The 12,112-nt window shown below is 37.2% G+C and overlaps 1 protein-coding gene across 1 annotated transcript in view; it reads right to left on the bottom strand.

The window, feature by feature from the left end:
• The window catches only part of LOC145415676 (uncharacterized), a 561,483-nt gene that overhangs the window by 537,864 nt on the left and 11,507 nt on the right, over window positions 1–12,112 (bottom strand). Inside the window, exon 5 of the mRNA XM_080284894.1 lies at window positions 865–967. Within this exon, the coding sequence (XP_080141020.1) occupies window positions 865–967 (103 nt within the window). The remainder of the gene's footprint in view (window positions 1–864; window positions 968–12,112) is intronic.

Below are 12,112 nucleotides of genomic sequence, written 5' to 3'. Positions count from 1 at the left end.
TTGAAATACTTGTTCTTATTAGACTATTGTAGCCATTGACCTAAAAACTGGCATACCCAAACACTATGCCCTTTCATATTCATTCATTCATTGCCAGGCGCCATGTATCCCAAATGGGGTGGCCAAGGGCTTAGGGTTAATTGTTTTACAGGGAGGGGCACTAATCCTACACCAACCCCACTTGACACGTAGGGAGAACGTTATGCCAACAGCATCTGGTGTTCCCAGGCGGTCACCCATCCAAGTACTAACCAGACCCAACATTGCTTAATGCTAAATACTCTGAATAAAAGAAAAAAAAAAAAAAATCAAACGACAAATAACCCTAAACCTTAACTACATAATGACTCCACTCAAAGAGATATTGTCTTTATATTCGTCTAACCCATCCTTTCAACATGCTCTGCTACATATCAAAGGAGTCAAACTGGTCTCTAGAAAGTCAGAGAGCCACTTTTTTTTTTTTTTTTTTTTGTGCACCAGGGGCACAGCCAACCTTCCCAATGCCACAATTTCTAGGATAAACTATATTTTCAGATGATTTAGCCACAAATTTAGTTAAATAATCTCAAATTACATTTTAAACTTGTGTATTTTGTGATGATATACTCACTGATGAATAACCAAAAGTGGTAAAGTCAAAACCATGAAAAATGGGTTTATCATGATATACTGTACTCACTGATGAATAACCAAAGGTGGCAAAGTCAAAACTGTGAAAAACAGGCTTATCATGATATACTATACTCACTGATGAATAACCAAAGGTGGCAAAGTCAAAACTGTGAAAAACAAAGATGATTGCACCATACTGTATATTTATACGGATACTGTAAACTACTGTGCTGGTAAGGAGATTCTCACCTGTAGGTTAACTAATCTAGGGTTGATACAGTGTATGAGGGCAAGGAATGCAGTACCATCACGCCAGCTAGCTCCAAAGTCATTCACGATAATTCCAAATTTCCTGAAAAAATCAAACCAATACCTTTAAATATCAAAACAAGTAACAAGTTACCATGGTCATTCTCCTTCATGTTTCTGCATGAACTACTTCAGACTCACACTCATATAATTCATTTTTAAAATTTTCATCTTAATACAAACTACAGTGCCTAATAACTTACAATAAGTTACAGCAACTGGTAATATTAGGGCACAATGCTTTAACTAAAAGGCTGGAGAGGGCTGAATGTATACTGGGTGAAAGAGGGAAACTAATGAGTTTAGTTTTTGTAAGAGTTAAACAGATTAAAAACACCCTGGACTCCCTGGAAAGAGGAGACTTGTGTCATGGGCATTAAAAGAAAAAAAGAAAAAAAATAAATGAAATGCTATATGGCCGCACATCAAATCTGCAAAAACCTGGAATTGACAGTACATTCTTTTCTACTTTATTATACAATATACATGTATCTGCACAGTTAATAATCATATGTGTCTGTGTGTGTGCACCAAAGTACTGTACCTGTACAGTACCATATTTCAGTTTATAAAATGTGAGAAACTGCTACTTATGACAGGCTACTTAACTACAATAAAAGTCCTGTAATTCGAATGGCAGGGGACCAAGGGTTTTTCGGACTACTGGGAGGGACCTCTAAAAACAGAAATATGTACAAGATCTGATCATGAAATAAACACTCAAAATGATAAGGGTTGTTGCTCTACTCACCACAATGCATAGAACTGTAGATGAATAGTTGCAAGCAGGTACATCCAACTCAAAGAGCAAATCTAAGCCAGATAAATCCTTAGATAAAGCCCAGAAAATGTAGGAAAATTTTGTCTTGAAAAATTTGGAGTATTGGTATATTTGGATTATTGGTGGTCAGATTCGAGGCCTTCTATTGTACTTACTAATTACTGCTGTGACAACTGCCAATACATCCATCAACATTTTCCAATACAGTATTATTTGTTAAATTAGTACCAATAATGAATATTTTTTGGTACAGATACTACCCTCAATTCTCTCTCTCTCTCTCTCTCTCTTTCTCCCCCAAATGTGAAAATCTGTCTGTATCTCTCTATCTATCTATTGTTAGACGCTTTAATCCCATAAGGGGTGGCCACAAACAAATGGCCTCCATGTCGCTCTGTCCACCACCATTTCACTGCCCTGCTCCCAGCTCACACCCATTTCTCTCATATACCTCTCCATTCCATCCCTCCATCTCATCCTCGGTCTCCCCCTCCCTCTACCCCTTCCACCTCACTCACATACACTCTCCTCACTAGTCCCTCACTCTCCATCCTCTCCACATGGCCAAACCATCTCTATGTGTTTCTATTAACAATTCCTATCACATCCACATCCACACCACAACGCTTCTTCATTTCCTCATTTGTCAGTCTGTCTTTCAATCTGATTCCACAGGCTCCTCTCAAATAACGCATTTCCACTGCTCTCACTCTTGACTTCTATCCCTCCAACAAAGTCTAAGCTTCACTTCCATACATTAGAGTTGGTATCACAATACTGTCATGCAGTAACTTTTTCACTTCCATGCTCCATTCCCTGTTTATTATCACTGCTTTCAAGGAACCAGCAACCTTTCTTTCTTGTTGTACCCTTTCAAGCATTGCACCCTCCAAACTTCCATTCTTACTCATCACACTACCCAAGTACTTAAATGCACTCACATTTTCCATTTCCTCCTCATCCAACCTCACTGTACATTCACTGACTTCACTTCTCTCGAAGACCATAACTTTACTCTTCCCTACATTCACCTTTAGATTCCGTTTATTACACACGTTCCCAAACTCATCCACCAAGCCTGGCAGCTCCCCTTCATCTTCACTTAACAACACATTATTATCTGCAAACAACAGTGCAGGGAGTTTCCAAACAGATGCTCTCTTTCATTAGGGCCACTCCAACATCCACTGCCATACTTGTATCTCTTTTATAACCCTATCCATATACAGACTAAACAACCTTGTAATGACTAGTGATCATTTTCCCACTCGTATAACTACTGGCAATGTAACCAACCTTATTATACTGTTCTGTCTGTTCTCAAGATCAATACCAATAGCGATCAGTCTTCTGTTCTTGTTACCTACACTGTTGCTACCTCAAAATCATCCCCCCTCCCTCTTTAACCCATTAAATGTGAATATCTGCCAGTTATGATTTAATTACATATCTACTGTTGTAGTTACTGGGAATGGAAAAAACATCTTACAGTTCTCTCTCTCTCTCTCTCTCTCTTTCTCCTGCCCACTGATATAAAGGTACTGTGTTTTTCATAACCATCATTATTGTCAGGGTACAGTACCATCATTGTCATTATTACAAGCTCTATCTCAGTCATCTCTCTCTCTCTCTCTCTTTCTCCTGCCCACTGATATAAAGGTACTGTGTTTTTCATAACCATCATTATTGTCAGGGTACAGTATCATCATTGTCATTATTACAAGCTCTATCTCAGTCATCATCATCTATATCACTGCTGCTTTTCACCATTACTACCATCATTTCCAACATCATTCATTGATGAAATGCAATAATCTATTACCTAGAGCAGTGTAAGAAAAGCCATGGATCTAAAATGTAACACAACAATTTGATACATTTTTTTTTTTTTTTTTTTTTTTTCCAATAATCCTGTTACTGCACCATATGATGATTAGGTATATTTTTTACTTCTTGTCATGAAACCTAACTTATATGAGATGGTTCTGAACATGGAACAGGCAGATGTATCAGCCATTAACATAGGTAAATTAGTTAATTACCTTTGCCAATGAGATCTGTGGTTATGTCTTCACTTGTGTCTGTGTACAAAATGTCTCAAAAAGTGTTTATTGGATTTCAGTGAAATTGTGAATAAGTGGGCAGTGGCTAAAGGAAGAATTAATTCTGAGATGGTTCCGCATCTGGATCCGGTCATGCTGCGGTCGATGATATGATGTGCCATGCCACTAGCTTGTGGAGACAATAATTTGCTTTTTTGTTTGTAGTTTATGTGGTATTTTGGCATTTGTAGTAACACTTACACTTATTTTCATTTGTTTGTTATGTGATCTTACTCTATTTCTTTTTCTTTCATTCTTTCTTTCTTTTTGTTTTGTTTTTTGTATGTATTTTCTATAGTTTGTTTTTCTTCGTTTGTCTACGCTTTTTCTGTGTTGTTCATGGTTGCATAACTGCTGGCTAATTTCCTTGGGATCCTTTTTTAAGGTTTGGTTTATATTGCACAGATATTACTGAAAATGATATTATATAGTCCCATATTTTGTTATTTTATATAAAGAAATATATATACACTATATACAGTATTAACTATATACACTGACTTGTTGTTCACTTGTACCTAACGTGGGCAATATATGTGTCAGCACTGTGGAAATCTTTGTCTTCACGATTGTGTTGAAGATGTTCATTCTTGCTAACGTCATTTGTGTTGGCCATTTTTTTTTTTCTTTCCTGGTTTTCCTTGTAACTTAATTTATCTGTTTCCACAAGGTAGCTTTAATTAATAAATTTTTAATACAGTTCTTTTAATCGCTCACTGAGTAACTGTGATGGTACATTTTCTTTATTACTTTGTAGATGTAATAATGTATAGCTGTATGTATGAAACACGTATTTTATGTAGGTATAAATGGTAACACTCGTTGGTAGTAAATAAATGCTATAATAAATGAATGAATATATACAGTGTAGAATATTTATTGTTGGTGCAAGTATTTAATGATTGAATTATGAATATAACTGAAGTAGGTATATGTATTTAAGTTGTAACTATACAGCACGTTTTATATGTTTGTGAAAAATGTGTTGTCTGTCACTGTGTATCGTATAGATGAAGTAACTATGTAACTCGCTAATTTTTACCGTGGTGGAAATTGTGTGAGTGGTGTTGCACGTGGTGATAGCGTTGTTCTTCACAGGTTAATTGACGTGTTGTGGGGCGTCAGACACACGGCTTGGGATTGTTTCAGCACACGTATGGTGACGTCGACTTCCCACACTGGTGGCTGTGGTGAGTAAATGAGTAGTGATGAGTAACTTGAGTGAAGATGAGTGAGTAAGATGGGTTGTGAATATGGACTTGGTGTTTGCTTCGTCGTCTTGACCTCTTGACTCCTGCGTCAACGGTGGAGGTTGGGTGGATGTAGCAGAGAGAGGAGGGTGAGGTCTGGTGGTTGTGAGTTGTCTCACTCTTCGTTTGTTTGTTTTGTTTTTTCTTTCTTGATGTATTCTAGGTCCTTTTCTCTTGTGATTTACTCGTTGTGGGATGAAGTACTCGTTGTGGGATGAAGACTGCCGCTACTTGTAGGTGTATGTAGAAGATTATACAGACAACTCGTGGAGTTGTTACTTGTAGTTGATTGTAGATGGTTGTAGTTCGTTGGTTCGTCATAGAAATTGAAAGATTGTTTGTATCAATATATTGTTAAACTAGTTGCAAGGCGTCCTGTGACCTCTTCACCTCTAAATCAGCGTGATGATTGGGGAGATGGAGGGGGGGTTGGAGAGAATACTGTCAGGAGCTGGTTGTGAGTTGTTGGTTGTGAGAGGTATTTTTTTTGTTTTCAATCTTGATATTTTGTAGGAATTCACTGTTGATTCGTAGACCAGGTTCGTATACGTTCGCTGCTACCAAATGTCACAATAAAGGGCTTTGTATTTACTTGTAGAGAAGTTATATATATATATATATATATATATATATTGAACTTGTGGACGAGCGGTTGTTATACCTGAGTTGTTTGTAAGTAGATAATCTTGGTTCCCATTTGTCATGCAATGACAGGAGAGGTAAAGAATAGTATGGGACTATTTTTATTTGTCTTGGAATATTAACAAAGTCTCTCACACAAGAGTGAAGTATAAGTAGAGTCCCGCTAGCTACCTCCCTGTCTCGCTCTCTCTCTCTCTCTCTCTCTTCCAAGTTGCTAAGCCCTTCTCCCTACTACCTGCCTGTTCTATGGCTAGCTTCCTTCTCCCTCTCTGCTTCCTAAATTCTGGTGTAGCAGGGGTCATGTCACGTGTGTTACACTGTGGTTGGAAAGTTCTAGAAGCCTCTGTGTATGTGTGTGTATGGTCACGAGGCGCTGTCGTGTGCCTATAAAGCATTCCTTGAGTTAAGAGTGTGTAAGCATGTTTAGCATTGCTCAATTCTTGCAGACACAATACCTTCTCATCATCTGACTTCCTGCTTCTATCTGTCTCTCTATCTATCTATTTATCTATTTATCTATTATGATTTGTAATTATAATATGGACTCATGGATGTTGGAATAAATCATAAATTTTATTGGAGTTGGCAGAGGTACTTAACAGGGCTGACAAAGACTGTAAAATTTAACTATGTGGGCTGGTAAAAGTATTCATCTAGTACATGAGGAATATTTTAAAATAATGGTGTTGGCAGATGTATATCCTCTGATTGTTTCCTAAGAGCTCAATTTATCAACCTAGCCATGAAAGGTGGAGAGATACCTGAGCAATCTGAGTCACGTGTTGCCAGCTGCCTGCACCACAATTCAAATCGTGGAGCTAACAAGCAAGCAGCTGTGTAGCTAGCCACACTAAACATTCTCTTATCGAAAGCTCTCTGCTTTATTATCTCCCAGTACCCACAATGCTTGTGTGTGTGTGTGTGTGTGTGTTTACCTAATTGTATTTACCTAATTGTGATATACAGGAAATGAGCTACGCTAATGGGGTTCTGTCTCTGTTTCTCAATAAGTCAAATATAGCTTTAAACTCGTTTATGTTTTTAGACTGGACGATCTCTTTGTCCGGGTTATTCCATAGGTCTATACATCTATATGGAAAACTATATATCTTGATATCCTTCTTCAATTTCATTCCGTGTCCTCTTATTACTCTCCTATCCCATACAAACAGATCTTCTCTGTCAGTTTTATCTACTCCCATCATGGTCCTGAACACTGCAATCATGTCGCCCCTCTTTCTTCTTTCCACTAAGGAAGGCAAATCCAGCTTTTCCAGCCTCTCTCTGTATGACAGATCTGCCAGACTGGGGACCATCTTGGTTGCTGTTCTTTGTATTCTCTCAGTCTTGTTTTTATCTTTCTTTTTGTGTTGGGACCACACTACTGCTGCATATTCTAACCTTGGGCAGATCATGGCTGCTGTCAATTTTTTCATTATCTCCTCATCCATATAATGAAATGCTACTCTTATGTTAGTCAAGAGTTTATACATCTCTCTAACTGTCTTGTTAATATGTTTTTCAGGTGAAAACTATCCTGGACCAGCACTCCCAAATCTTTCTTTTCTCTCGCTTTTGTAGTTGGTTCAGTACCCATCAAATAATTCAGTGATGGCCTCTTGGTACTTTTACCCATTTCCAATATTTTACATTTCTTTTAGTTGAATTTAATTTCCCACATCCGGCTCCAATCGTGTATCCTATCCAGATCCTCCTGCCGAATTTTGGAGTCCTCCTCAACCTCCACCTTCCTCATGATCTTTGCTTCATCAGCAAGCAGACTAGCATAACTGTTCACTCTATCTACCATATCATTTACGTAAATAAGGAACATTACTGGTGCCAACAGCGACCCCTGTGGGACTCCACTTGTTACTTCCCTCCATCCAGACATCCTATCCTTTATTACTGTCCTCATTTGTGTGTGTTCTTACCTTATTGTTCTTACCTACTGTAACTGTATCTTTACAGGAATGAGTCAAGCTCGTACTGTCCCGTGTCTTAAACCATATTTATCGTACATATCCTTAAATTTGTGAATCGTTTTGACACACACTATTTCATTCGGTAGTGCATTCCACTGATCAATTGCTCTATTTGGGAAACGAAATTTCCTTACGTCTGTATCACCTCTCTTTTTATGCCATTTTTTGCAGTGTCCTCTTGCTGATGCTTCCCCATATGTTAAGTAATCATTTATGTCTATTTTCTCCTTCCCTGAAATGCATTTATATAGCATAATCATGTCACCTCTTTTCCTTCTCTCCTGTAGTGTTGGTAGATTCAGTTTATTTAGTCTTTCTTTGTAGCTCAGATCCCTTAAGCTTGGTACCCATCTTGTAAGGGTCCTTTGAACTTTTTCAATCTTGTCTATGTGTTTTTTGAGATGAGGACTCCAGACTACTGATGCACACTCCAAGGATGGTTTGATGAATGATGTTATTATCTTTCTAAGCATGTAAACGCTATTCTCATATCGGCAAGCAGTGTATACATGTTCCGTTCCTTCTCACTGATGTGGTTGGCCGGAGATAGTCTGTTATTGACCAATCACACCTAGGTCCTTCTCTCTTTCTGATGTGTGTAGGTTTTTATTTCCTAATGTATAATCCCAATCAGGTCTTTTTCCACTTTTGCCAAACTTGATTACATGACACTTGTCCACACTGAATTCCATTTGCCATGTAATACTCCATTCATGAAGTTTATTTAATTCTTCTTGTAGCTCTTTACAAGAGTCTGTGTTAGTAATTCTCCTTTGTATTTTTGCATCATCTGCAAACATATTTAGATAGCTTTCATTTCCCGTGTTACTGTCTATATCATTTATATACACTAAAAACATGATTGGTGCCAGCACTGAGCCCTGTGGTACTCCACTAGTCACTTCTTTCCATGATGAGTAATTTCCCCTTAGTACTGTTCTCATTTTTCTTTTCATGAGAAAATCTTGCATCCAACAATACAGTTTGCCTCGAATTCCTCCTTAATGGTACAGTTCCCATAAAAGTCTTTGGTGTGGTACTGTGTCAAATGCTTTCTTGAAATCTAAATAGATACTGTCCACCCATCCTTCTCTTTCCTGTAATGTGTCTGTTACTCTGTCATAATAGCTCAACAGATTAGTAACACATAATTTTCCTTTTCTGAAACGAAACTGTCTTTCTGTTATCATACTGTGTTCTTCTAGGTGATTTACCCAAGCTTTTCTTATAAGCTTTTCTAATACCTTGCTTACAACACTGGTTAGTGATACTGGTCAGTAGTTAAGTGGATTTTGTCTATTCCCTTTCTTGAATAAGGGAACAATGCTTGCTTTCTTCCACATATCAGGTAGTTTACCTTGACTCAAGGATTTCTTGAAAATTAAAAATAATGGTTTACTTGACTCCTTTGCACATTCACATAGCACCCAACATGAAATTTCATCAGGACCATTTGCTTTCCCTTTGTCTAATTTACTAAGCTCCTCCTGTATTTCTTTTTCTGATGATTGTATATCTGGTAGTATGTGTGGGCATGCATGTTCCACATAATCCCTCTCAAAATTTTTTTCCTCTGTAAAAACTGATTGGAAATTCTGTTTAGTGCTTAACAAATATCCTTCTCTTGTGTATAGGTGATTCCATTGTCCATAATGGATTGTATTTTATCTTTTACTTTGGTTCTGCTTCTGATGTAGCTGTAAAATAGTTTTGGTTGATCAATACTTTGATTTATGATATCCTCCTCAAACTGTTTTTGGGCTTCCCTCCCTATTCTTGTATAATCATTTCTTGCCTGCTTGTAATTATTACCGGTATATGCCTTTTCACTATTGTGTCTTCTGTATGTATTCCACAACAAATCTCTTTTTTCTTTTGATTTTTTACATTCTGTATTGAACCATTTCTTTATTTTCTTTTCTGCTTCTTTGTGCTGTGGGATGTACTTCTGGACTCCTATTTCATAAAGTTCACAGAATTTTTCATTCTTGTCCTCTAAGCTCCATTTCCCAAGCAATTTCTAAGAAGTACTTCATTAGGTCATGAAACTTTCCCTTTTTATAGTTTAGGCTCTTTTTGTAACTTTCATTGCTGTTATCTATGTCATATGCAATCCTGAAATTGCAATTTAGTACTGCATGGTCGCCTTTGCTGAATGGAGGGTGATATATTAAATTGTCAATATCGTTTTCTTGCCTAGTAAATAGGAGATCTAGAATTGAGGGCACATCGAGTCCTCTTTTTCTGGTGCTTTCCCTTACATGTTGCGTTAGGAAAAACTCTTGCACAAGATCCAGGAGCTTTTGGTCCCAACAGGTTTCTTGGCTTATTATAGCTACAGTATTCCAATTTATATTTGTATTAAAACCTCCAGTTAGTATAATTCCTTTTTATTTCTCTTCCATTTTATGTAGTAATGCTCTTAAACTCTGAATTGTATTCTCCGCCAGGTCCTCATATTCGTCTCTTTCCCATGTGTTTGATCTGGGTGGCATGTACAAATTGGCTACAATTACTTTCCCTTCAGATGTATTTATCTCTACTGCAATCAGTTCTACTTGTGAGGGTATATCTAATTCTATTTCTTTGACTTTTAGATTTTTCTTAGTTAATATAATTCCTCCTCCTTTTTTTAAGTTCCTATCTCTTCATATATTATATTCCCCTGAGTTTAGGATGTCATTCGATATCCTTGGTGTTAATTTTGTTCAGTTAGGCATATTATATGTGGTTCATTTTTTCTGACATAATCATTCATCTATAATAATTTAGATACCATTCCATCCGCATTTGAGTACATCAACTTAATCATCTTATTTATATACTTGTCATTATTTGGTTCTACTACCTTCCTCCTTTTTATTCCCTCCTGTTTATGTACCACTTTCGTACCTGCAATCCAATTACTTTGTAAAAAAATGTATTCTTCTCCTCTGATCTTCCCTCATTTTTTGTTTTTGCTTCCTCCCTCTTCTCTTTCAGTAATTCCAGTTCCTCTTGTGTTAAGCATCTTTTTATCCATACATTTTTGAACTCCTCTTTTTCCATAAGATTCTTTGCATTTTTTAGTATCTCCTCCACGGTGTTTACACTCAGGAAGATTACCTTTAGGGATCTTGACTTGCTTTTCTCGTATTTCCCTAACTTTTTGTGTTCCTATATGTCTTTACTACAGATTTCCTCTGATACAGTACATCTTTTAATATGCCCATTACATTTGCCATCTCCTTTTTGTCTCTTGAGAACTTGTTTTTTACTTCTTCCTCTTCTATGCCAGTGATTACTATAGATTTGTTAATATCTATTGAATCTCTAACTTACGATTGTTTTGGATTATTCTTTTCACTTCCCTTTTAATGCTGTTTTCTTCCACCCTTGTTTCCAAGTCTTTCTTTACTTTCACCATTTCAGCATAAGTGGTTTCCACATCATTTTTGTAGCTTTGCACAGCTTCATTCACCTGTGTTATCTTCTCCTCAATATCACTGCTCTGATCTATCAGACTGCTTACTTGCCTAATTGTCTCTGTATCATTTTTGAACTCTTCCATAATACTCTAATGGTTGACTACTGTACTTGCCATTTCACTAATTTTCCTCCTAAGTGTACCCACTTCAACTGTTAGCTCATCTATGGTTTTGTGTGTGTGTGTGTGTGTGTGTGTGTGTGTGTGTGTGTGTGTGTGTGCGTGCGCTTTAGGTTGTCATGAAAAGTTTACTTTACTGTTTTTTCTTGTCAAATAATCATAAGGTTGGGTGTAGTGAACCTATCTTTTTTTTTTTTTTTTTTTTTTTTACTCGTGCCCACAGAGCTCGGATGGGTGTTGTTTTCTGAGCAGTGCATGCATGCACATAAGTGTGTGTGTGTGTGTGTGTGTGTGAGCAAAATTATTAGGTCTTTTACAGATTTTAAAAAAACTTTGTGGAAGGGCAGTGGGAGAGCCCACTGGGAAACTTATTGTTATTAAGAACAACAGGTCATGGTCACAGTGGTAGGTACAATGTGCTATGGGCAAAATCAACTTCAATGAGACCAAACTTGAAAGATGAGCTGTTGGTAAGGCAAGAATGAAGGGATTCAGTTTTGAGAACAATCAGTCAAAGGTCAAGGTCTCATGTGCTTGTTAAAATATCTCAAACAGTTTTGATCCTATTTTAACCAAACTTGGTGAGAGTGTTCCAGGTCAGCCAAGGAGTAGGCTTTCTTATTTTTTGGCAACAGGTCAAGATCAAGGCCAGCTTAAAAGTTTTTATCAGAGTTAGACCAAACTTTACGGAACAGTTAAAGATAAGGCATGAATAAAAGTATTTGATTTTGAGAACAACCAGTTTAAAGTCAAAGTCACAAAATCACAGGGAGAGGTCAAAGGCCAAGATTACAGGGCAAGGTCAACTCAGTTTTGATCTGATTTGAAGTAAAACTGGTGGA

This window comes from Coenobita brevimanus, chromosome 13 (genome assembly GCF_032717465.1).
Source record: "Coenobita brevimanus isolate Jiangsu-jjx chromosome 13, ASM3271746v2, whole genome shotgun sequence".
NCBI lineage: Eukaryota > Metazoa > Arthropoda > Malacostraca > Decapoda > Coenobitidae > Coenobita > Coenobita brevimanus.
The sequence above is the reverse complement of the archived record's forward strand: the minus strand, read 5'-3'. Positions and strand labels throughout refer to the sequence as shown.